The sequence below is a fragment of the Carettochelys insculpta genome, chromosome 7, assembly GCF_033958435.1.
Source record: "Carettochelys insculpta isolate YL-2023 chromosome 7, ASM3395843v1, whole genome shotgun sequence".
NCBI lineage: Eukaryota > Metazoa > Chordata > Testudines > Carettochelyidae > Carettochelys > Carettochelys insculpta.
The window spans coordinates 71,146,925-71,173,859 of record NC_134143.1 but is presented as its reverse complement, the minus strand read 5'-3'; the positions used below and the strand labels follow the sequence as shown (position 1 = coordinate 71,173,859).

Sequence of the window (26,935 nt, the reverse complement as noted above, 5' to 3'; positions counted from 1 at the left end):
GCTTGGCAGGAGGAGGCTGCTGGACTACTGCATTGCAGAATGTGGATGGGTGGGGGGAATGACAGTGGGTGAGATGTAGGAGGAGGCTGGATAGAGCAGCATCTTGGGAGCAAGTGGAAGGAACAGAATAGTGGAACTGCAGTGGCTGGGGTGACTTTGTGGGGATTGCATGGGAAGTCATGTGCACCCTCCTGTGTCCTTCCTGCCCCACACTCAGTCACTGCTCCAGGAGAGGGGTGGGACTATCCTCACACTCACCAGAAGTGGCGGTTGGGGGTGGAGCAAGAGAAGGGAGTGTAATGGGGCATAGGCTGCGCGTGGGTGGAGCGGGGGCAAGGACATGTGTCTGGTGCCACTCCCCCGGGACCCTTCTCAGTCACCACTGTGCAGTGGGAAGGTAGGAGTGGCAAGAGAGGTCTGGCGGTAGTTACTGGGCAGAGGAGCAGGTATGAAGTTGGGATTAGCAGCCACTTGCGCATGCCTCCACCTGAACGGCGTGCAGTGGCATGTGCATGTTTGAAGGAACCTTTTCAGAACTGAAGTTTTGACCTCTATTTCTAAAAACGTGTTGCTGAAACTTCCCATGCACTCTGATTTGAGCTGCATTCCCTGGGTCACGTGCTTGCTGCACCATCAGGCTATCTAAAGGGTAGCTGCCTATATGGTTATAGATTTTGATTACATTCAGAACACTGCAGAAAGACTTTGGTGATTTACGATGTTGGGATTTACACTCACTCTTATCTCAAACTCCAGTTCCCTGCAACATAGCCTTGTGATTCAGCACCGAAAGCTTCCCATTATTACTCAGATCACAGTTAACGTGTACCTTTTTTTAAATGCTGTCTCAGACTCTATAGGTGGACCCTTTCCGGCTTCCTCTCACCGATGCCACCACAAGCAGAAACATTGTCTGCCCATCCCGCAGTGCGGTGCCTTGGCGATCAGTCCGCTGCTTTTTCATCCCCATACCAAGGGTTCCCAGATCGTCATGGACACGGCCCAGAGGGCAGTGAAGCGGCAGGCCAGCTTCTGCAATGCCATTACCTTCAGCAACAGGCCTATCATGATCTATGAGCAAGTCAGGCTAAAGGTGAGTAAATGACTCCTGCCTCATTGCTACTGTCACTGCCTCAAGTACTGGCCTCTGTCGGCAAACAGGATACTGGGCTAGGTGGACCTTTGGTCTGACCCTGGCTGGGATGATGTAGTTGGGGTTGATCCTGCTTGAAGCAGGGGGCTGGGCTTGATGATCTCCTGAGCCCCCCTACCAGCCCTAAGAGTCTGTGACCCAGTACAGCTTGTTCTTATGTTCAGCAGCTCTTTCCTGGAACACAGAGTCCTAGGTTCTTGATCTCTTAGACTCTGTGCTTATGCCACCCTGACACTTTATTATTGTAATTATTTGTATTATCGTTGTGTCTAAGCCCAAGTCACAGACCAGTACCCTTCTTTGTTAGGTGCTGTGTAGACACAGAACAACAAGAAAAACCCTGTCCCAAAGAACTGCATAGAATAAGACTGCAGAAAGGTATAGCTAGCCTTGGAGGTCGGGGAGGGTACAAGGAAATAATGAGACAATACTAGTCATCTTGACAGTACTGTCAATGCACCAGCAGGCTAACCTTAGTCTAGGTTTATTTTTCTGTAGGCCTTGCAGAAACAGAGAGCTGTAAGGGGGATGTGACAGAAGATAATGGGGTGGCTTCATGAATGTTTTCATGCTTTGTGTTTTCTCAGGTGCTACCCCTACCAAGCATGAGAAAGCACAAAGACACTTGCTGGAAAATGTAATTAATAGGCAAAGAAGTCTGGCACCTGGGGTTGTTCAGGTGTGACAGTGGACATACTGATAGTGCATGATGAGATAACTAGAGTGCGGAGAGGTCACCTGGAAGTGAAGACAAGCAGCACGCATTTAACGTGATACAGAAAGGGGAGCCAGAGCAGGGATGCAAAGAGAGGGGTCACCTGGTCAGAGTGATGGGCTAGGGGAATGATCTTTGCAGCAGGGGAAGTAGGATTGGATCTGGCAAGGTCAGAGATGATGTGGTTGCAGAATTTCCACTTCCTCACTGGGACCAGACTGATTCACCTCCTTTGTGTGCATCTCCTCTCAGGACAAATGCCGCAGATTGCTGCAGAGGGCTTCTCCTGAAGGATACCACTTCCCCTGGCCAGATAGTCCTTTGCACCTAGGCCTTCAGTCAAACCATTTCCTCAGGCCAGAGAGCCCTTTACACCAAAGTCTTTAATCAAACTACATGCAGCTTGACGTATAGATAGTGTGTTCTACTTTGTACTGAGAGCAAAAGGGGGTTAGCGATGGCTCTTTAGGGGCTCTCAGGAACCATCTTTAGGGTGTGTCCAAAGGTTTGGAAGTTCCTCTGTTAATTCAGACAAAACCTTAAAAGTCTGAGTGTGTCTCTGAAATATCCAGCGCTCTTGGGTCTGTAGATGTGGAGCCTGAACTCGGAGCTGAGTGTTTCTTGAGAGATGCCAAGCCCCTTCATTCCCACTGAATTGAGTAGGCAGTGAGAACACTCAGCAACTCTCTTGCTCTGGTCCTTGAGTGGCAAAATCCTTCCAACAGGCTTCTCTGTTTTTCTCTCTGGTTCTTCCTGCTTCCGTGCAGCAGGACTGACCTAGTTGCATGGGATTTTGGGTAGAAGGTGGGAAATGCAGAGACAAACGGTGAGAGGGCTGGGGTAGGAGCTGTCAGTTAACTAATCGCTTTGTTTTTGAAAAACTTCACACAAGGTTTGCATTTTAGGCAAAGATTATGGGTAAGACTAAGATTTTTGTCTCAGATATGGTTAGTAAAAGTCACAGACAGCACACAGGGGGAAAAAAATCTTGGAAGCTGTGACCTGTCTGTGGCTTTTGCTAAATGCATTCTTGAAAAAAATGGAGATCTGTGATCCCCACGTCACCTGAAGTTGGGCAGCCACACAGTGGTTGAGAAAAGTGGAGTACCCAGGCTGTCCACAGCTTCTGGGGTCTGCAGCATCTGAGACCTTGGGGTTCCCCTGCTGCTCACAGCAGTTGGAGCTTTGGGGATCCCCCACCACTGGCATTGACATTTCTGGGGTTTTGGCAGGATATTCTGCTGCATGCAGTGGCTTGGAGCTCTGGGGGCTGCCAGCCTGGGCTAAAGTCACAGAAGCCATGGAAGTCACAGAATCTAACTTCTACAACCTCCATGACAAAGTCATAGACTTTATGTTAGGTCATTTCTGTGATCTGAACCCCTTCTCCTGTTCCTACTCAGGAAGCTGGGTGTTTATGGTTGACGATGTAGATTAGGATTTTATCTCCCATAATACATATGAAGGATTAGTGGGCAGGAGTTTCATCAGTGCACAAGGGATTTAAAAGCAGAGCTCCCCCTGAAACTCATGTGAATTTTGCACGTGAATAAATAAATAGAATAAGAAGAAAAATGATTTGGGGATTGACATAAATCTGAAGAATGCCGTTGCCTTTCTGTGTCTGTTTTCTGCTGCCTCCATTTCCAGTTGTCTTTTTTCACCAAAATACCACTTCTTAGCTTGTGTTTTCTAGGACTTATTCTCACCAACTTCTGTCTGTACATCCAGTCACAGCCACCCTATCCGTAAGCTGAATTGGAGTGGCCATTCCAGAACTCTGCAATTTTGGGGGTCCCACGGCAGCCACCCCAATCATCCTATTGATGTGAAGTAAGCTGGGTTACCTGGGGCTGAGAGACAGGTAGTGGAGGCAGCAGGGTTTGCCTCCTCACCCTTCTAGTACTCACCAGGCAGGCAGTGGGAGCAAAGGCCTGCTCCACCCTGCAGTACCATGCCATGCTGCCCTCCCAGACGGCTGTACCTCACTTCTCTGCATTGGTGGGAAGCAGAGTGTCCCTCTGGTTCCATCCAGCTGTAGAGAAGAGAGGCGCAGTCAGCCAGCAGTGTGGTGCAGCAGAACAAAACAGGCTGTTGTTCCCACCACTTGCCTGGTGAATGCAGGCGAGTAGAGGCAACTCCTGCTGCCTCCACAGCCTGATCCTTGGGACCAGGTAACCCCTAGGTCCTGATGCTTGGGGGCATAGGGTAAGGAAGGGGCAGGGCAGATGGAGATAGAGCAAAGGTGTGATGTTGGGAGGGATGGAGGCTCAGGCCCCATGCTTGGGGCACTGGGAAAGGGTTGGCACAGGCCCAGCCCCCTCCCTCCCCCCTTGAGATGGCCTTCTGTCTAGCCCTGCAGAGCCTGTTCAGACACAACTTCCAAGGCAAGCCTGAGTGAGGGACTGTGGGATTTGACCCTGTTTGCGAAGTGTCATTTCAGAGTTAACACTACATCCTTCTCTGCTGTTCTAAGAAGCCCAACAGACAGTGAACCCAGAGTTGTTCAGAAGGTCAGAGTGCCAGTACATTCCCACACACGGTATGTGTATGTTTGTGTGTGTGTGCGCACGCATGCAAAGAGTGAGAATGCATGTGCACATGCACAAACAATGTCCTGTTTCTTCCCTCCTCCCTGCTCTGCTGTACAGGGTGAGCCTACAGGGCTTGATGGGGGGAACCCAAGACATCCATGTAGTTCCTTGGCCAGCTCTCTTCCTGGAGAGCTGGCACAGGGAAGGGACTACATCTCCCAGCCTGCCCTTGGCCACCAGCAACAGGAAAGGGAAAAGGACAAGGAAGTAGCTGGGAGACCCCTGCACAGCACTTGCTGTGCATGGAGAGGGCTGTTGTGAAGGGGTGGTGCCATGAGCAGAGAAGGTGGGTAGTGCTAGGTTATATATAGTCTAACTTGAAAAACTCTGAAGATGAAGACAGGACTATTTTGGAATGTTGTTTTGCACTTACAATATTACAGTAAGTTCCCAGAAGGTAATTTCTATAAAACCTGCGTGACTGTATAACATTTTGTTATCACAGAATTATTTTACCAATCACTCTTCCCACTCAAATTTTTCATTAACCTCTTTTGTGCACAGTCATTGCACCACTATTTTGAGCTCCTTTATAAAAAAAAATTGCCATCCACGTTTACCAAAAAAGCACACACGCTGCCACAGAAATTCCCGCATACAGGCCTGCACTAAGTGGAGATGTCCCGTGTGTTGTGGATTTGTGTTTCAATGGAGCTTCTCCCATGCTCTCCTGGAGGTGGAATTCCAGGCAGTGGATGTGACTGGGGCCAGAGTTAGTGGATCTGTGGCAATACTAAGCACTCATGGATGGGGGTGTAGGAAGCAGCATCAGTCGTGGAACGACTTAGCTGCTGCTTTACGGTCTAGACATAGAAGATCTGTTCCCTCCCCATTCTATGTCCTGTGGGCCTCCCAAGCCTGTCACAGTGGGGTGTTTGCTGAGTAGAGAAATGGACCCTTCATTAACCATTGCCTTTTTTAGCAAAAGCGTGTTTATGTCCAGCTATGCAGATGCTTGGCAGGGTTTATGCTGGATTTTGACCTGGATACTGATTTGCCTGTAATCAGTCTGTGCTGGCAATTCTTCATATGTACAAAGACATGACTCCCTACGTTACCATACGAATGGTGACAAATCCCTTGTCTATTCCTTAGGCGTCCTGCGCTTCCAGGCAGCTCCTTGTGTACTTCAGAGGCCCCTTTGTTGCCCTGGGTCTTCCCAAAGGCAAGGGTCTCCCTTTACTGAGCCACTCTCCTCACAGGCCTGTCCTAGTAGGGATGGAGTAGGACCCTCTCCACCGGTCTCAAGCTACCTTGGTTTTGCCAGAGTTGGGTGGCTCTTCAGAGGAATGGTGGAGGGGCATCCAGTCCCCCCTGGACTGCAGCCCAGGAACCCTAGGGAAGGAGGCAGCAGGCAGGGTTTTTGCACCTACCCCTCAGCAACAACCTTTTCCTGGGTCTCTTCACCCACCACTTCCCTCTGGTATCTTGTGGCTGGTGTCATTCAGCTCCACTCTGTTCTGCCTTTCTCTCAGACCTCCAGCTTCCTTCTCTCTGGGCATCACTTCCACCCCTGTTGCCTGGGGAAAGTCTTTTATAGGAGGCCTTAACTGGTCGCAGGTCCTTGATTGCAGCCTGTTGTTGGCTGACTCCTAACAAGCCCCAGCTGCCTATTCAGCCTGCAGGACTGCACCCTTTGGGAACTTAGGAGGAGAAGAAAAAGGAGTTCATCCAGCACCCAAAATGGCCATGCTAATAGCCTATCAGGTGATAGGAATAAGGGGATTTCAATGTTGGCAGGGTCCTTTCGAAAAGGACCCCTGTGTAGATGAACCGTGGGCAAGCGAACCGCAGCACTTTTGAAGTGCTGTGGCTGGTGGCATGCTAATGAGGCACTGAATATTCATTCAATTAGCATGGCCATTTCGAAGTTTTTTGTAAGCGTAGACATAGCCAGAACGTTTACTTGTGTAGCAACAGAGAGGTAGCCATATTAGTCTGTGTTCTAAAACAAAACAGCAGTCATGTAGCACTTCAAAGACTAACAAAATAACTTATTAGGTGATGAGATCTAACGAAGTGGGTCTGTCCCAGGAAAGCTCGTCACCTAGTAAATTATTTTGTTAGTCTTCAAAGTGCCACATGACTGCTGTTTTACTTGTGCAAGAAACTGTGCAGCAATTTGTGAAGCAAGGCCATATTTATCTAGGTCCTGGGAGGATTTTAGAATTTGCAGTGAAACTGTTACAATAAATAATCACAGTTTTCAGCAGCAAATGGACTTCTGTCATTTCCATTCTATATATTTAAAGTAATTAAATATGCTTTATTGTACTTTGCTGCACCCAGCTCACTTACCATTGGGCTGTGAGTTCACCCCATCTGACAAGCTAAATAGAGGCCAAATTTTTGCACGTTTGGGAGACCTTTTAGGAAAGCCTTGAAGTCCTGTAGTAAGTAGTGATGGGTTTCAGTAGGCAGCAATCATTGTCCCACATCAAAAAAGAACCAGTGAGCTAATACAGTGCTAATGGCTGCGAGAGGTGCCATCTTTCATATGAGATGTAAAATCTTGTGGCTGGTAAAAGTGTTTTGGTGCTTCTGCAGATAGTAGGTTTCCTGGGCAGAATGGAATTATTCCACAAATGGAGTTTAGTTCACACACCAGGACTAATTATATTCCTCCATAGTATCAAGTTGATACAGTCTTTTATGTTACGTCATAACCTTTTGGGCAGTGGCAACATTTTTAATGGTGGATTAAATGATTCTAGAATATGTAGGACCCAATCCACCAAAAAGTATGCAGGAGGTCTTCAGCATGATGCAGCATGGGGCTCGTAGCCTGTAAAATACGATTGGAATGCGAGATTTTCTTATTGCCACTATCTTTTCAGATAACAAAGAAGCAGTGTTGCTGGAGTGGGGCTCTGCGACTTGGATTTACCTCTAAGGATCCCTCCCGGATTAATCCAGACACATTGCCAAAGTACGCTTGCCCAGACTTGGTTTCCCAGAGTGGATTCTGGGCCAAGGCCCTGCCAGAGGAGTTTGCAAATGAAGGAAACATCATAGCATTCTGGGTGGACAAAAAAGGACGGGTCTTTTATCGGGTCAATGACTCTGCTGCAATGTTGTTCTTCAGTGGGGTGAGGACCACAGAACCTCTCTGGGCTTTGATTGACGTGTATGGACTCACCCGTGGGGTGCAGCTATTAGGTAGGTACCTTTCTGAAAATGCTATTTCTTGACTTGAGTGCTTAGATTTTATGTTCCTCTATTCTAGAGCTAAGAAATGATTCTGTGTGATAAATTAGCCATGTACTATCTGTCTAGTAGATTTAAAATAATCCCATTCACTGTACAAAATCTACAGTTGAGAAAGAGAAAGGTTGTTAAATTCCATCAGGGTACATTTTACAATCTGAACCCATAATAATTAGTGTGTTTAATGCCAAGCAAGCATTTATTATAGACGTGGGAGGGTGAGGAACAATAAATCACTGGAAACTATCACTAAATAAAGGAATTTCTGCCAAGAGAACTTGCAGCAATGAAACTGCTTCAGCATAAATGCTGCAGTGTACTTTATAAAAAGATGTTTGCAAGAGGGACCTCAGGGAGGTAGACATCGAGCCGGACAGCTGGGAGGAGCTGGCAGATAATCGCAGCAGATGGAGGCAGGAACCACACAAGGGCCTTCAGAAGGGTGAGATGAGGATCAGACAGCTAGCAGAGGAGAAGCGAGCCCACAGGAAGCACAGTAAGGACCCGCCAGACACCCATTACACATGCAACAGATGCAGCAAGGACTGTCCCTCTCATGTGGGCCTTCACAGTCACAGTCGACACTGCAAATGTTGATCCCAAATGGAACTACGAAGGGCGTGATCCATAGTCTACGTAGACTTAAGGATGTCTACTACTACTACTACTACTTTATAAAACTTCCCCTATCTTATTTTGCTTTCCCCATTATGAAGTGGGGAAGTGCATTTAATTGTTTATGTGCAATTCCTTCTCTGATGGCAACAATATGGTTCTCTGGGGCTACAGCTACACTATAGCTGTAACTTGAAATAACTTACGCAATTTGTGCAATGCAAATTGCATAAATTATTTTAAGTTTACTTATTTTGAACTTGGTGCCATCCAAACAGCACCAAAGTTTGAAGTAAGTGACTATTTCAAAGTTTCCACTACCCCTCTCACAAAAGGGGTAGCAGAAACAGAACAGCACTGCTATTTCGAGTGTAGTGTTTAGTAGCAGAGTTGCTATTCTGGGATATATTTGTATCTGAAAATAGCAGCTAAAGTAGAGTCATAGCCTGAGTGGAAGATGTATAGCTCGTGCTCCATCTACATAGTCTAGGATAAGCAGCTGTCAGGCAGTGGAAAACTTTGCTTTCAGAATATTAGCTCAAAGGAACTGGATCCTGTCTCTGGATCCGAAAGATTGGAAATATGTTTTGGGGTGTGCAGTGTGAGCTGAACTGGACCCAGAGAGGTGTCTCACAACCTCAGTTGGTACAGCATCAGCCTTGTAATCTGAGGGCCGAGGTTCAAGTCCCTGGTCAGGCAAGAACTCCTTTTCCCCTCTGCTGCATGGGCTGGGGCTGTCCAAAAAACCATCTCCTGGGCATGTTACTTTTGCAGGGTGTTGGTGGTGTAGTGCAGGGATATGCAAACTGGGGGATACAAAATTTCAGAAGGGACAGTGAAAAGGATAAGGTAGAATACAGGGAAAACACATATGATGACATCATCACTTTGGGCATTTGGAAAACACACAGCACAGCACGATCAGCTCCCCCCGCCACAGGGGCCCTCTGCTGCCTCCCCATAGCTTCTGTGCACAGCTGTGCCCTGGCTAATTGCAGGGATGAAAAGAGGGGCCTGATATAAAAGAGTTTGCTCGCCCCTGGTGTAATGGTTAGCATGGCTGGTTTCCATTCCCAGCCAACACAGGTTCTGGCTCAGCTCCTCCCTTTCTTTAACAGGTGGCTTTTGGCTCAGATTGTAGAGGCTCATGCATTAAGCTCCAGAGGTTGCAGATTTGAGTCTGCCTGTGGGTGGTTACACAAGTACTGTGATCTATTATAGCAGGGGTGAGCAAACTTTTTACATTGGGCCCCCTTTTCATCCCTGCAATTAGCTGGGTCCCGTCAACCTGTCTAGTAAAATCTAGTAAACTCCAAGCCAATGGAAATTTCTCTTATGTTCATATGAAAAAACCTCAAAGCCTTTTGGCATGTGCAGTGTATGAGGGGTAGCAATATAAACTGCAGTGATGCAAGGACAATGCACACAATGCGAGAGAAGATACTCACTATACATATGGAGACAAAGCATATTTGAAGAGCAACCTTCCCCAGCCCACCCAGGCAGCTATTCAAACAAAAAATTCACTCTGTTTAAAGTGCCCTCTCAACTCCAGCAGTCCCAGGTAGTTCATATGGCTGTTTGAAGAGCCCAACCCAGCTTAGAAGAAAAAACAAACAAAGAAAAACCAACAACAGTCACAAGTCTCCGGGACCGGATGGTATTCTCCCAAGGGTTGTAAAAGAACTCAAATGTGAAATTGCGGAACTATTAATGGTGGTTTGTAACCTATCCTTTAATTCAGCTTCGGTACCCAACGATTGGAAGACAGCTAATATAACACCAATATTTAAAAAGGGCTCTAAAGGAGACCCTAGCAATTATAGACCACAGTAGGTATAACGTCAGTACTGGGCAAATTAGTAGAAACAGTAGTAAAGAATAAAATTGTCAGACACGTAGAGAAACATGATTTGTTGAGCAAAGTCAACATGGTTTCTGTAAAGGGAAGTCGTGTCTTACTAAACTATTAGAGTTCTTTGACGGGGTTAACAAGCATGCGGATGGGGGGATCCAGTAGACATCGTATACTTAGATTTCCAGAAAGCCTTTGACACGGTCCCTCACCAAAGGCTCTTACGTAAATTAGGTGGTCATGGGATAGAAGGAAAGATCCTTTCATGGATTGGGAACTGGTTAAAAGACAGGAAACAAAGGGTAGGAATAAATGGTAAATTTTCACAATGGAAGGAGGTAACTAGTAGCGTTCCCCAACGGTCAGTCCTGGAACCAATCTTGTTCAACTTATTCGTCAATGATCTAGAGAAAAGGGTAAGCAGTGAGGTGGCAAAGTTTGCAGATGACACCAAACTGTTCAGGATAGTCAAAACCAAAGCAGACTAGGAAGAACTTCAAAAAGATCTCAGCAAACTGAGTGATTGGGCAGCAAAATGGCAAATGAAATTTAATGTGGGTAAGTGTAAGGTAATGCACACTGGGAAAAATAACCCCAATTATACATACAATACGATGGGAGCAAATTTAGCTACAACAGATCAGGAAAGGGATCTTGGAATTATAGTGGATAGTTCCCTGAAAACATCCACGCAGTGTGCAGAGGCAGTCAGTAAAGCAAATAGGATGTTAGGAATAACTAAAAAAGGGATAGAAAATAAGACAAAGAGTATCTTACTTCCCCTGTATAAAACTATGGTATGCCCACATCTTGAGTACTGTGTGCAGATGTGGTCTCTTCACCTCAGAAAAGATATATTGGCATTAGAAAAGGTTCAGAAAAGGGCAACTAAAATGATTAAGGGTTTGGAACGGGTCCCATATGGGGAGAGGCTAGAGACATTGGGACTTTTCAGTCTAGAAAAGAGGAGACTGAGGGGCGATATGATAGAGGTATATAAAATCATGAATCGTGTGGAGAAAGTGAATACAGAAAAGTTATTTACTTGTTCCCATAATATAAGAACTAGAGGACACCAAATGAAATTAATGGGTAGCAGATTCAAAACTAATAAAAGAAAGTTTTTCTTCACACAGTGCCCAGTCAACCTGTGGAACTCCTTACCAGAGGAGGCTGTGAAGGCCAGGACTCTAGCAGAGTTTAAAAAAGAGCTCAATAAATATTTGGAGGTTAGGTCCATAGATGGCTATTAGCAAGGGGTAAGGTATGGTGCCTAGCCTTTTGTCGAAGGTGGGAGATGGATGGCAGGAGACAAATCGCTTGACCATTGTCTTCGGTTCACCTCCTCTTGGGCACCTGGCACTGGCTACTGTCGGCAGACAGGATACTGGGCTAGATGGACCTTTGGTCTGACCCAGTATAGCTGTTCTTATGTTCTTAAGTTCTTATGTAACAGCTCCCTCTGACCCGCCCCCTTCCAGCCCTCCCAAGCAGCCTTTTAAAGTAAACAAAATATCAACATACTTGTACTTAAAAAAAAAAGAAGAAGAAGAAGAAGCCTGGACTCTCTCAGGAAGCTGAAACAAGGGGATGTTACCCACATTTCTTACCCCACTCAGCTGTCTCTGCAAAACTTGAGGGGGGGACCAGAAATGATGGCACAGATTATGGGGCAGGGAGGTGGGCAGCTGAGTCAAGAGAGGCTGCATGAAGGCAGTGGAGGGTCCCGGGGGAATCAGAAATGAAGCCCACCCTCTGTGGGTAGGGAAGTTGGCAGCGCAGCACACATGCATAGCACAGCTGTGCATAGAAGCTACAGGGAGGCAGTGGAGGGCCCCCCGTGGGGGGGCTGATTGTGCTGCTCCCCATTTTTGAAATTTTGTACACTTTGCAGTTTGCACATCCCTGTATTATAGCACCTTACAGATTCTGAATGAATCCAGTGAGAGTTGTGGAAGTTTGGCCCCTTACAGGAGGTAATCAAGCTCTAAGTATTCCGACCGACCCAAGAGCTCTAGCGATCCCAGCTTTGGGGATCTTTTCTGAACAGGAGCTGCTAGTTTAGTGAAGAACCAAAGACAGCAATGAAAGCTGAAGGGCATAGCAGGGAAACAGACTCTAGTGCCTCAATACATAATGCTGGCCACTTGGGCTTTGTTTTCACAAGCAAAAGCACTAAGTTCTTTATTGTGTTAGCTAACGTGCAGGAACCAGCATGAGGGAAAATCTTAACAAAGACAGAGTTTGTGGTTTTAACACAACTTAGTAGGTTTTGTCCCCCCAGGATGCCATCCCAGGATGGATGTTTGCTGAGGTCAGCCACATCCCTCACTCCAAGGTAGTCATTTGTTTTCCAAATGCCCAAAGCGAAGTCACCGTCTGCGTGTTTTCCCTGTGTTCTACCTTATCCTTTTCATTCTCTGTCCCTTTTTGCCTTGTAATTCCCTCAGTACTGAGGGCTGAGCAGCAGTTATGTTCAACTGAAGACAGGTCTTTTTCTTGTTCCATCCACAGTGAGGCCAGTTCTTCTGTGGATGTGATTCCAAGATTGTAATTTGGGTTCTTGCTGGTACATACCCTTCAAAGGAAACAGGCTGCTTCCGAGTTTGTGCCGATGGCTCACTACTCCAATATAAATTTATAGCACTTTGCAGTGTCCAAATCTGGATTCACCACTGTGAAGCAATAGCTTGGAGCACCTAAACTCTCATAACCTATGATCCCTGTGTACCCACTGAAGATCTTGCATAGTTATTTTAATAAAAGCATCTAAACTCACTATACAGGCTGAACTTCTCCACTTTCTCCATGTAAATCATGTAGGTGCCACTATGTGGGACAGTGGAACACACTGAAGTGCGTGGGTTACACTGTGTGTCATGCTAGACATTTCACAGCGCTAGAAGGGAGACAAAGTCCTTGTAATAAGGTTCAATTAGCAGCTTTTGACAAGATTTCCTTGTGGGTGATAGCACAGGGCACTGGACGTAGTTAGAGTAGGTGGGGGTGAGACAGTCTGATTGGATTGAAGGGTTAGTGGGGATCCATTACACCTGTGGGGAATTTGATGAGTTAATGAGGTAATTAGCTCCCCAGCTGGATGGCTGGGAGAGGAATGCAAGTGGTATGAAAGGCTGAGCTGGGGAGCAGGAAAAAGGCCCCATCTATCTGCTGCTACATTGTATGAGTGAAGGCAAGAAATAATAATTATTGCTATTGATAAATTAGAGAAGGTAACTAGTGTGTTGTTTAATTACCAGCATGGCTTAATAGACAAGGTGCCCAAGGTAGAGGGGGACTCCACTTGTAATCCTATTTAAAGATTTCTACCACTGTAAGCTCACAAGGTATCAAACCTTAAAACTTGGACTGGTCCATGATGGAAAGTTGCCCATGGTAACAATTTGCAGACTAGTGCAAATTTAGAGGAGGGGGCATCAATCATTTTGTAGGGAAGGTAAGAAACATTTTTATCACAGGTTAACTTTTAAAGAAATTAATTCCAGTTGTAGCAAATTGCTACATGAGTGAGATGGATTAATGAGTGGAGTGCAGGTGACATAGTTCAGGTTGCATGAGAAATTAAATTTATAACATAGGCTTGCAATTTTATCACACGGGTATTACTCACATGAATGGAAGGTATGCATGAGTGTATGTAAAACACCTATTTTCTTTTGTCAGTGTCACCAGGAATCAATTTCTGTTAATATCCCAACATGAACAAATTGTTGCTTTTCCCAAGTTGGTTCACACTAAGCAAGTCATTTAGCTAATCAAGCATAATGCAGTAGATTTTTATAGTGTAGTATGTGAAGAAGGAGCCATGAATAATTTAACTTCCCTGTAGACTAATAATAATATGTGTTTAACTGGAGTCCTTGTTAATGACGGGAAAATATACATAACCTGCAAACAGTCAATTGTCAGTGTTGTTCTGCATCTGCTAAGGAGATAGAGAATTTAAATTGCTCATAAAGTTTTATTGTCTGTGAGCTCTTATCTCTGTAGCAGCTCCAGGAAATTCTCTAACATGGTTTAAAATGTGACCCCAGGTTAATAAATAACTCATCTGTTCCTGTTTCGTTAAACCCACTTTGCATGAAGGCAAACTGGCAGCCCACTGGGGTTCTCTGCATGGCCTGCAAGACATTTTGTTTACTGTTGCCCACATGTAGTGTCGTCAAATTCTGCCGGTTTCTGGGCACAAAGATTTTTTTGCTACCACGAAGTGACACACATGAGCAGTAAGGTGCATGCTGCATGTGAACAACATTGACTGTGAGAGGGATGTGCTCTCTACATCAAATAAAAGCGCTGCTTTGGTTCAATCAGCACACCCTGCAGCTGCTGGGTAGGCCAGTAAAGTTAGCAAGAATACCCTAACCAGGAGACCATCTTCATCATGACATCTTGCCGCCCACTGAGATGAAGGAGGGCCACTCGTGCAACGTGCTCACTAGCCCAAGTTGCCCATCCCTGTTCTATCCATTAAGCAAGGCAAGTTATGAACAGACACTGTCATGTCAGAGGTGTTTTTTTTATTTAGCACCATCTTTGTGGCCAGTGACAGAATGCTGGGTGTCAGCCACTGTACCAGCACTCTGACCACACAACCAGCAATGAAATCACCCAGGCGTAAACTGGAGGAACAAAGTTCTGCTAAACTAATAGACTGGGTATGGGTCAGAGAGAGGAGCTACAAGGCTGATGAACCCATTAGCTCAGAAAGTAGAAAAGGCACAGGAAGGAAGTGTTTAAGTTGGGAGAAGAGTTGGGCTGGGGGACTTTTCAGAGTCAGAGCTGGGAGAAGTCTCTTGCTATCTCTCTCCCTCTGCTGGGTGAGCTAAAGAAATAACAAGCAGTTCTGGGGCACCTGAGAGACTAACACATGTATTAGGTCATGAGCTTTTATGAGTAAAAGCCCCTTCTTGAGATGAAAAATGGAGGGGAGAGAAGAATCCAGGTTTTATGTAGTGGGGGGCAGAGGAGAAAAAAATGTACTTATCACCAGTAGAACGAGTTAATGAAACAAATTATGTTAGATGGGTCTCATTTCTGCAAATATTAAAGGTGTTGAAATTGCCCGTGAAATGCATAAGCCAGTTAAGATCTCTAATCAGGCCAAGGTTAAAAGTGTAAAAATTGCAAATGAATTCCAATTTAGATGTCTCCCCCTGTAATCTTGCAATAAGATTATTTTGTAGAAGAGGCCATGTCTACGCTAGCCAAAAACTTCAAAATGGCCATGCAAATGGCCATTTCGAAGTTTACTAATGAAGCGCTGAAATACATATTCAGTGCCTCATGAGCATGCGGGCGGCTGCGGCACTTCAAAATTGACACAGCTCGCTGCTGCGTGGCTCGTCCAGACGGGGCTCATTTTTGAAAGGACCCCGGCTACTTCGAAGTCTCCTTATTCCTATCTGCTCATATGTATTTCAGCGCTTCATTAGTAAACTTGGAAATGGCCGTTTGCATGGCCATTTCGAAGTTTTTGGCTAGTGTAGACATAGCAGGAATGACTACTTTTAAATCCATTATTGGATGTCCAGGGAAGTTCAAGTTTTCCCCTACAGCTTTATTTGTGTTCCCATTCCTAATGTTTGATTTGTGTCCATTCATCCTTTGGCACAGAGACTGTCCAGTTTGTCCAGTGTCCATGGCAGGGGGCATTGGTGGCACATGGTGGCATATATCACGTTGGTGGATGTGGAGGTGTAGGAGCTCCTGATGGTGCACCTGATGTAGTTAGGTCCTGTTATGGTGTCACTTGCATAGATATGTGGACAGAGTTGGCTATGGGGTTTGTTGCAGGTATAGGTTTCTGGGTTAGGGTTAGGGTTTTTGTGGAGTGGTCTGTGGCTGCTGGTTAGTATCTTCTTGAGGTTGGGAGGCTGGCTAGAGGAGAGGACTGGCCTGTCACCTAAGATCTGTGAGAGTGAAGGATCATTTTCCAGGACACATTGTAGATAGTCAGTGATGAGCTGAGGAGTTTAACCTGGGAGCTGTAGTTGACGACAAGTGGTGTTTTGTTATTTTCTTTGTTGTGCCTATCTTGAAATAGTTGACTTGTGGGTAGTATAAATACAGAGCTGCAAAAGTTCATAAGAGTGGAGGAAAGAACACTGAGAATAAATTGCATGACGTATTTGGTCAGAAGATGTGCTTTGAGTGGCTAGAAGAGAGAGAAGCAGGATAATGGCCTCTCATCCTAGTACTGTGCAATGCTTAGAGGAAGATAAATCTAGTCTCTGTTCCGATGAGCTTACAACCTAAGTGCCTGATCCTATATGCCTTCTGTGTGTCATGCCTGCGTTGGCTCCAGTGGAATGACACAACTGATTTCAATGGTTAGAGAGTAAGGTTCTGAATGATTGAGTGGTAGAGAGACCACAGCAGTCGTCTTTAGTTTTGGCTTTAACTGGCATAGTTAAAGGTGTACAACTTTCTGGTCCAGATAAGACTTCAGAAAGTAAAACAGAAAATGTTGTGCTGGAATGGGAAAATTATTGTATCTGGCAAATATTGGCCACTAAAGAGAAATTACAAAGAATTACTTGCCTTAGCAGAGTACTTGGTGGTGTGAATTGAACCATAAGGGTGACTGCGAATATCAGAATAAGATATTTGTGCCATTGTTTAAGAGAAAAATGCATATCTTCCTAACTGATTATAATTTAATGTACAATTTAGTCTGTTTTATGACTACAGGATTCCTATTATAATGCCACATACAAAGCAGAAGTCTATAAAAAAAGCTGAAAGTGAATATTCCTGTATAGGAATTAATCTTTGAAATTTTCCTTAATAGGCCATGCACTATTTAGTAAAGAAGTTTAACTTCTGCAGTAAGGGAGATTTAAGACAGATACTAGAGAAAATTTGTCCAAATACAGGTTGAACCTCTCTAATCCAGAATACTCTCATCTGGCACACTACATAATCTGGCATTCTTTTAGTTAGTTGGACGACCACTTATTGTGCCTGCTCAAGCTTCCCATGGTCGCATCAAGTTTGCTTAAAGCTACCAATCCTGGCTCTCAGTGTTCTGCGTTTTATTTGCCATAATTTATTCCTAAATGTCTTCTGAGAGCCCAGAAAGCAGTGGAGGTTTTGGTAATATGCTAGACAATCTTGACCTCCTGTGGTCCAGCGAATTCTCTCATTCGGCACTGGTCATGTCTCAAGGGTGCTGGACAAGAGAGGTTCAACCTGTATTAGGAAAATTAAACCAAGGTTGTGGAAGCCCCATCCTTGGAAGTTTGTAAGAACATGTTGGACTCGAGTGGGCAACAAGCATCCAGGGAGCCAGACAGAGTTTGCCAAGGTCAGCCCCTGCTAGCCACCAATGCTTTATTTACCTGCCAGTCTGCAGGTTCGGCCACGTGCAGCTCCTGGCGGCTGCAAGTCATTGTTCCAGGTGTGTGCCACTTCTCACAGCTCCCATTTGCTGGGAACAGCAATCCACGGCTTGTGGGAGCTGCAAGCAGCCATACCTGAGGACTGGCAAGTAAGTAGAGTGGCCCACTAGGGACTAACCCTAGGGAAGCGCAACCAGCTTATTGCCCACCTCTGTGTTAGACAAATGCCAGTCAGGATGATCTCAGGGCTGGCCTACACCAGTGCTTTGCTCAATGTAACTCATATCACTCATGGGTGTGAAAACGATACCCTCCCACCCACAGGTGAAATAAGTTATGTTGATTTCATATGGTATCTACACCACTCAGGAGAGTGTCATAGCTTCCGCCTCTCACAGAGCTGGCGTAATTATGCTGAAAGCAGAACATATCTTCTCCAGACCCTACAGTGGTGCCAATGAAGCACTGTAGTGTAGATTCGCCCTATATCAGAGGATCCAGTCTGAGGGGCACAGAGGGGCATTTGGGGGAGGGCAGAAGGAGCACTACCCAGCTCCGCTCCTGGTCAAGGCATCTGGCTACCAGCTCAGGTCCTGGGGCTCCGCTCATGACTGTGGCTGCCAGCCCTTGCCCTTGGACTCCTGCTGCCAGTCCCACTTCCAGGGGAGACTGGGATCCAGCTGCTGGCCTTGGGCCCTACCTGTGCCTCTTGCTATTGTCCCATTCGCAGCCTCCTTAACACTGTCTTCATTCCTCCGTCCTATTGTCATGGTCTCATTCCTAGTTCCTGCTCTGAGGGGAGTGGAGGTGGGGCACGGCCGTGGGTTGTGAGGTGTGAGGGCCACTGCCCTGAGTATAATTAAAACCGCTTAAATTCAGGGGGATGGACAAGATGACCTCTTGAGATCATCTCCAGCCCTAAATTTCTATGATTCTGAGTTTTATCCAAAGCCAAGAACTCACTCCGGTTCAAAGCGAAGCTTGCCAAAAACCACCCAAAAATTCCACCAGAAAAATTACCACAGTATATACAATTAAAAGCGAGATGAGTTCCAGATACAGAGTGAGTGGGAGAAACATGGGGACAGGCCTAACCGGCCTACACATGTATTGCTTTAATTCTGCAATTCCAGCCCTCCAGTGGTGGAGGTTCTTGTTCCCTAAGAGTACAAAGTACAACAGATGACCGCTAAACATGGCAGCTTCCACAAAACTAAAAAGCCGCGGTGTAAAGTATGTCTGCTGGCCTTAGTCAATAGATTGTTACTTCAGCACCTGCTTGGTATCACAGCTGCTGAGTACACTGTCTACAGTAGTACAAAGTATAGGAGTTTATCGCTCCTGTGTATTTGTACTGTACTCTTTATGGCTACGTCTACACGTGAAGCCAACATCGAAATAACTTATTTCGATGTAGCAACATCGAAATAGGCTATTTCGATGAATAACGTCTACACGTCCTCCAGGGCTGGCAACGTCAATGTTCAACTTCGACGTTGCGCGGCACCACATCGAAATAGGCGCTGCGAGGGTACGTCTACACGCCAAAGTAGCACACATCGAAATAAGGGTGCCAGGCACAGCTGCAGACAGGGTCACAGGGCGGACTCAACAGCAAGCCGCTCCCTTAAAGGGCCCCTCCCAGACACAGTTGCACTAAACAACACAAGATACACAGAGCTGACAACTGGTTGCAGACCCTGTGCCTGCAGCATGGATCCCAACTGCCGCAGAAGCAGCCAGAAGCCCTGGGCTAAGGGCTGCTGCACACGGTGACCATAGAGCCCCGCAGGGGCTGGAGAGAGAGCATCTCTCAACCCCCCAGCTGATGGCCGCCATGGAGGACCCGGCAATTTCGACGTTGCGGGACGCGGATCGTCTACATGGTCCCTACTTCGACGTTGAACGTCGAAGTAGGGCGCTATTCCGATCCCCTCATGAGGTTAGCGACTTCGACGTCTTGCCGCCTAACGTCGAAGTTAACTTCGAAATAGCGCCCGACCCGTGTAGCCGCGACGGGCGCTATTTCGAAGTTGGTGCCGCTACTTCGAAGTAGCGTGCACGTGTAGACACAGCTTATTGCACTTACCGAAAACATGAACATTGTTTTTTGATACCCCACCAGACATAGCCTTGAAAAGTTTTTCTCAAATGGCATCCGTTTTTTTCTTTCAAACCTCACAAGTGAATCTATTGTCTCCGGGCCAAGTCTGGAAATCCTTAATTGAGGCCTGCTCTGCTTTTGTATACACTGTTGTACATTCAGGGTGACTGTTCTGACTTCAGTGGAATCACTCTGGTGATCCCTCGTCACAAATAAGAGCAAAATCTGACCTTGATTTTATATTTGGAGAAAACTGCTGTTTGGCCTGATTCTCAGCATCTGAAGCTCCCACTTACTCCTTCTTGGCCTAGCCTAAATATGCTATTCAAATGGGCTGTGTCAGTTGTGATTCAGTTCATCACCAGGTTGGGTTTCCATCCCATGTATCAATGGTATGTTAATCTTGTTGTAAGTGAGAAGAAAAGCCACATCTTAGGAGTGTGCAGTTGTACAGGGACATAGCTGGTCACAAAAGGGTAGAAGTGCAGCTTGCACTGTTCTCTATCAGGCATAAGCCAAAAACATCTTATTATGCACTGCTGTACCAGAGAAAGTTGTTTGTAGATATGAAACTCTAGCTACGCAAATAGCTTGAGTTGACATTCTTTCGGCTGAATTTCTGAATTTCTTCAGGAGGTTGACAGGAAAAACTCTTCTGTCGACTTCTCTTATTCCTTGCAACATGATGGAGTACTGGTGTTGACAGGGGTACCATGAGTAGTTGATTTAGTGAGTCCTTGCTAGATCCACTAAATTGAACTGTGGCAGATTGATCTCCTGAGCATTGCTGTCTGGGTAAGGGAAGACAAACCTTAAGGACCTGCACATACCTGCACAGCAAAATTCTCATTGATTTCAGTGGAAACAGGACTGAGTCGAAAGCAAACACTGTCAGTCTCTATAAAGTGAAAGGAGTGTTGTGACATCTTGCCCAGCTCCTGCACAGAGCACATTGTGCTGCTTTCTGAGATACTGAAGTCTCATCCATCTAGATTGAAACCATGGTAACAGTTCAGTAGTTGCCAGATTATCGTATGTTTGTCAGAAGAAAAAAATTGTTGTCCAAACCACTCAGGAAAATTGTACTTGAACCCTACCGCATTTAAGCAGCATTGTAACCAGGGTTCCAAACCTTGTATGGTGAGAATTAGGACTTGTCTAGATAGAAATTGCTTGGACTTAAGTTAGTTTAGGAACTGAACAGGCAGCCTGAGTTGAATAGGTCTTCGTCTGAAGTCTCCTGTCTTTGGATCCAACTACGTGCCTATTGAAGTCAATGAGAGTTTTGCTGTTGACTTTGAAAAACAGACATAATCTTTATGGACATAAAATCCAGGTATATTAGTACCTTTCAGGTGACGTCAAAATTTTTTCCCCTCATTGATCTCAGATTCACTGATTCTTTTAGTCATGATCTTCTGCCAGTTTTCTTTATTTTCCCATTTTTGTTGCCCATCTCAAACCATATTTTAAGATTGAAAAAGGTACCCCAGAAGAGTAACAAAAATTATTAGGCAAATGGAACAGTTTCCATATGAGGAAAGGTACAATACTCAGTGTTAAGCTTAGAAAAGAAAAGACTTGGGAGGGGGCAGGGGGGATAACTAAAATTATGAATCATGTGGAGAAAGTGAATCAAGACAAGTTATTTACCCCTTCACATACCACAAGGATTTGGGGTCACCAGAAGAAATTAATAGGCCGCAGGTTCACAACAAACTTAAGGAAATACTACTTCACAAATTCCCAGTCTACCTGTGGAACTCATTGCCAGGGGATGTCATGAAGAGCAGAAGCATAAATGATTTCAAGGAAGAATGAAATGAGTTCTTGGACAGTAGGCTCATTAGTGGCTGTTAGCCAAGATGATGTGAAATGCAACCTCATGCTCTGCTCGTCCCTAAACTTCTTACTGCCAGAAGCTGGAACTGGATGACGGGGGATGGATCACCCTCTAACTACAATATTCAGTTCAGGGGAGTTGACAGACTTGTTGGGCCACTGGGCAAGGTGAGGAGGAGGCAGCTGCTGGAAGAGGTGGGGTCTCCAGTAGAAGGGGCCTGCCCAAGGGCAGCCAGCCTTCAACATTACCCAAAGCATGGTGCCACATGTGGTTCTGGGGGTGGCTTAAAGGGTTCAGGGCTCTGGCTGGAGTCCCAGGTTCTTCTGAATCACCAGGCCACAGGGGAGTTGCTTCTTTTGCCTCCCCTGTTGGCAGGCCAGGTTCTCTTTATTGCCTTTGAAGTATCTGGCACTGGTCTCTGTCAGAAGAAAGGATACGGGATTGGTCTGAGCCAGTATGTTCTCATCTAGCAAGACAGGTGTGCTTGTGACTTCACAGATAAATAAGAAATGGAGCCTGATGATTCCACCATTCACTGCCCTCATTTTATACCAACATAACCTCACTGATTCCTGATTTACAGTGATCTCGGTGAAATCAGAACTGGACCTATTGTTTCTGCTTCCATCATTGTTCTCCAGAGTTTTTCCAGCTCAAATGTTTGTTTAACCTATAATACTTCCCAACTCTATTTGTCATGTGCCTGATGCTGTTAGGTGCTGAGCTTCTTCTATGGGGTGCTGAGAGCTTCCAGCTCTCAGCAGCAATAAGGAGATTCAGGACCTAGGCTCTTCCCTATTGTTCCCTTCTGCCAAACTTACATTTTTCCCATTTATTTTGTGACATACAATCAAAATAATATCCTGGGTATCAACACGTACTGGTTAAGTAAGCGCTTCTGCTCATTGTTATGGAAATTATTAAAAGGACATTGTTAACATAACTCTCGGTGTAAAAAACATTTCCTCGGAGATGGCTTTGTTACTAATAACATCTCCAGATTATTAAAACAAAAGCTATATCAGGTTTACATTTTACCTTAATGCTCTTAATTTGGCTTTGTATTTTATTTATTTTGCATTTCACTCCTCTTAAGCCGTGAAATTAGAGTGGTGTTTAATTTTTGGTTGTAGTCATTTTCAACTTCTGCTTCTCACGTACCATCAGAATTCTGATATGTGCATCTGCAAAAATAAAAACCAGATACATTTAAAAATAAGGTATTTCTGTTTCTGTCAGGGTTTGTTAAAAAGAAAGGAAGAATACAAGCTCGTAGACTTTGAGCCTGTAACTAAGGATATAGGGTTTGGCAGATCAGAACAAACTATTGGCCCATGAAATCCATTATTTTATCTTTTGACAAGGACCGGCACCTGAAGTTTCAGAAGAAGGTGAAGACCAGTGTTCCCTGTGAGCTGAGTGCTTGGGTGGACACCTAGGAGAGATTCAGGAGGTGCCCAGATGATTAGCAGAGCACCCATAGCCATCCACAATGGGCACTATGTGTTTCTATTTGGCAGTGCACATCCACACATGTTTTGGTGTACATAACAAAATTTATTCTGCCCATGGATGGAAAAAATAGAGGGAACACTGGTGAAGACGTCATATTATGCACTTAATGGTCCCTTCCCTTTAAGAACAGTTAAATATCTTCAGAAAATAAATTATGAAATGTTTAAATGTCCCAGTTTCCTTTAATGGGAAAAGAGCCTTGGAGTCAAATAATCCTTTCCCCAGGTCTGCATTATGTCAACACCACACTGTAGTACTTAATACAGGGCCTTGCCTGAACACGGCATGGGTTTGTTTTTATGGCTGTGTGCTTTCAACTCTCTTGGCAGTCTGTGGAAAAGGAGGGCACCTAGCCTCTTGTGGGATATGCCTGCAGTGCTTATCAGAACCAAGATGGTAATGGAGGATGATGATGTGATAAATGCAAATCTGTAGCTACATACATTCCACCCCCATTTGATGGAGTTATATCTTCCATCTCATTTCATACTTTTTCTGTCACCCATTAGCAGCAACTGCCACAGCAGGCATCCTCCAAAGTCTGTTCATATACCTCAGATGAACCAGTTTTGTCAGCCTGAACTTTTGCAGTAAAAACATGTTTGTGAGTAAAAAATCCTTGTTCCTTTGTGTACCTCATTCTAGTTCTGGTGTGTTCTGGCTGCGACCAGTCAAATATATCCATGAACTTAAGTACATGCCTGTGGTTGGCCTGGATGTTGCCTCCATTATAAAAGATCTTGAGTTATTGCTTCACTTTGGTGTTGTATGAGATCTAGATCTTGACTCAAATACTAGTGCAGCTCTGACAGATGGAAGGAAATGACCCTAGTATGGGGACAGAGTCCAGTGCTAGGAAGCAAGTGTAAAGAAAACTGAAGAGTTGGAGCATGGTCATGAAGGAGCTACAAGAATGATTTACATTCTGGAAAAGCTACATTACAAGGAGAATCTTCAGAACTCAGTCTATTCAGCTTACCAAAGAGAAGGGTAAGAGGTGACTTGGTCAATCCATAGATAGTTGTGATGTTTAACATGTTATTTATTTGCATGCTGGTAGTGAGTATGAAAACTCTACTTATAGATCAAAGCCCACCTAGACGTTTTACAAACACAGAATACAAACAGCCCCTGCCCCCAAAGAGCTTACAATCCAAGGAACCTACACAAAGAGAAGAAAGCTGATACTAAAAAGCTCCTTAATTTAGCAGACAGATGCATAACAAAATCCACTGGCTGGCAATTGATGTCAGAAATATTCAAAGTGTAAGAAAGATGCATTTTTTCAAGTGAGGGTAATTGACAAATGGAACATGTTGCCCAGGAATCTAATAAGTTCTTGATCACTTGGAAAATGCTGAAGCAAGACGGGTGTCTTTCTAAAAGATATCCTGTAGGGTTTGACTTCAGTGCTTATGCATGTACCAGTCTTTATACCTGTGAAACCATGGGGCAACCCACATACTTAACATTAGTTATTTCCTTGGATAGTCCAGTTTAATGTCTAGTTCAAGTACAGGTTACTGAGCTCAGTGCAGACTCACTAGGAGAAATTCAGTGATTTGTGTTATGCATAGGGTCAGATTCGATGAGCAGAATCATTCTTTCTGTCTTTAAAAGCAATGGCAATTTAGAAGTAAATTTGGAGGAGGGTGAGGATGTATGGCACACAGTGTGTCGAGGATGCCAAGAGAAAATGTAACAGAGAGGTAGCCATGTTAGTCTGTGTTCTAGCAAAACAAAAGAGCAGTCCTGTAGCACTTTAAAGACTAACAAAATGATTTATTAGATGATGAGCTTTTGTGGGAGAGACCAACTTCTTCAGGTCCCTTACGGAGCGTGTGTCTTAGTTTCTCATAATCAGTATAATACATTGATTGTAATGGGTTTTTCACTGTGGGTCTGTCCCACGAAAGTTCATCACCTAATAAATCATTTTGTTAGTCTTTAATGTGCAACAGGGCTGCTGTTTTTTTTTTAAGAGAAAACGTGAAGAATTGTTTGTGGGATAAGGATACCAAGGAACACCCAAGATGAGCTGAATTAGCACTGCATGAGCAGGCTGGCAGGGGGCTATTAGAGAGCACAAATAGGCTGATCTAAAACTGTGTCAGAGCTTGAAGGAAAGGAAGAGAAAACTGAGTGGAAAATGGATATGGAGGGAGATTTGTAGCTGGAGTTATGTATCATAAGTCAAATTTCTTTGCAGTGTAGACAAGTCCTACATGACCTCTTGAGGTCCCTATGAGTCTATGATTAAATTCACATCTTTCGTGAATATTGATTAACTTTTCAGACTGTTCCCAGTAAGTAAATAGTCCCAGTCTTCAATGTAAAACAATGGCTCAGAGGCATGTGACTCACCCCATTTGTATCAATGGGCTGCTAAATCTGAACTCTGTTTCTAAGAATGGGAATTTAAATGTCAATATTGTATGATCTCAGAATCTTGTCTCTCTCACCAGTGACACTATGTCCAACAAAAGATACCATCTCAGCCCCCTTTCCTCTCTTATATCCTGGGACAAACATGGCTATAACACTGCATATTTCATAGTCGTCATTTTCACATAGATGTCCATTTTGTATGTATTCTGCCATCCCTACTTATATCCACCACCACCCAAGTTCCAAGAGCCCATCATTGTTACCACCTCTTCAGCCCATTCCCACTGGCAGTTAATTAACTACACTATTTTTAATGGTCTGTTTAGGTCTTCTGAATCTTCCTTGACTGTTGTCAATCTTTTCAGCCCCATAATTTTATTGGTTCCCTTAATGGAGCCTCCTCCAGGTCCTGCTGCCATTCTAAAAGTGCTGTTTTGATATTGAAATGTTAAATCTTTTCCAGCTTTATGACTAGAATGAACTTAGCTTGACACATCCATGAAAATCTAATTTGATTCCCTTTTGGTGGGGGGGGATCTGTTTCAATCATAGTCCTTGATCACAAATAAGCATGAGTCAGACTTTCCCAGGTTATTATTTTCTCAGGAAGCCAGATTGTGGTGCTGCCCACGGATTTAATATCCTGTCTCTGATTGACTGTCTTGTGAGGAAGAGAGTCAGTCAGTCCAGGCTGCTGTGATTTTGTTTGAGATGGCCAGTTTTTGAACAGCCTCTGGTTCAGATGAAAATGGGGGTTTGACATTGGAATATCTGCTAAAATAAATAAAAAGCCAGTCTCCCATGAGCCTACAGCTGAGTTTCATCAAGCAGCATAGCACTGCAATGAATCCAAAAGCAAAAGCTGGGAGGAGTTAATTCTGTGGCTGTTAAGAACTCTTGGGTTGCAGTTAGAAAAGGAACACAGTGGCGTTAATGGCCTTTGTTGAAATTTGATAAATTAATTTTAATAGGTTTCCAATCCTTTTGCATCATATTGATCATATCTGACAAAATATGTTATCTCTGCTCATTGTAAGGTTTTCTGGCATGATGCTATCAAGTAAGCAGGTCTTCTTAGTGTTTCATTTCTCATGTCATTGACCCATCTCTTGATTTTTTTAAACCTAGACTGAAGAAAGCACAGGAAATTATGTTGCATATGGGATCCTCATTGTACACCTTGGCTGTGTCTACACTACAAAAATAACTTTGACATTACTTACTTTGAAGTAAGCAACTTCGAAGTAAAGCGTCCACACACCCTACTTCGAAGTTAAACTTTGAAGTTAGGGCACAACTCCATTTCCAGGAATGGAGTAAGGACTTCAAAGTAGGGCTCTCCACTTCGAAGTTAACTTCAAAGTAAGGGGAAAATGTGTGTAGACTCTGCTTCGATGTAGTGCCTAACCTCAAAGTTAACTTCAAAGTTAGTTCTTAGTGTAGATGCATACCTTGTTTATCACCTTGTGATTGAACTAAAGACAGTGACTTATTTGGTACAATCAGGAAACTTCTTTTCCTGCACCAGTCCAATTCTGTGTGAAGTATTCAACTCTGCTTCAAAGAAATGATAATGTTATAA

At 44.6% G+C, this 26,935-nt stretch overlaps 1 protein-coding gene across 3 annotated transcripts in view; it reads left to right on the top strand.

Annotated features, from left to right (window-relative positions):
* NEURL1 (neuralized E3 ubiquitin protein ligase 1) overlaps positions 1 to 26,935 on the top strand; it is a 143,025-nt gene that overhangs the window by 44,965 nt on the left and 71,125 nt on the right. For all 3 annotated transcript variants that reach the window (XM_074999900.1, XM_074999899.1, XM_074999901.1), the window contains exons 2-3: positions 852 to 1,093; positions 7,300 to 7,621. In XM_074999900.1, coding sequence (XP_074856001.1) covers positions 992 to 1,093; positions 7,300 to 7,621 — 424 coding nt within the window. In that variant the 5' untranslated portion in view covers positions 852 to 991. The remainder of the gene's footprint in view (positions 1 to 851; positions 1,094 to 7,299; positions 7,622 to 26,935) is intronic.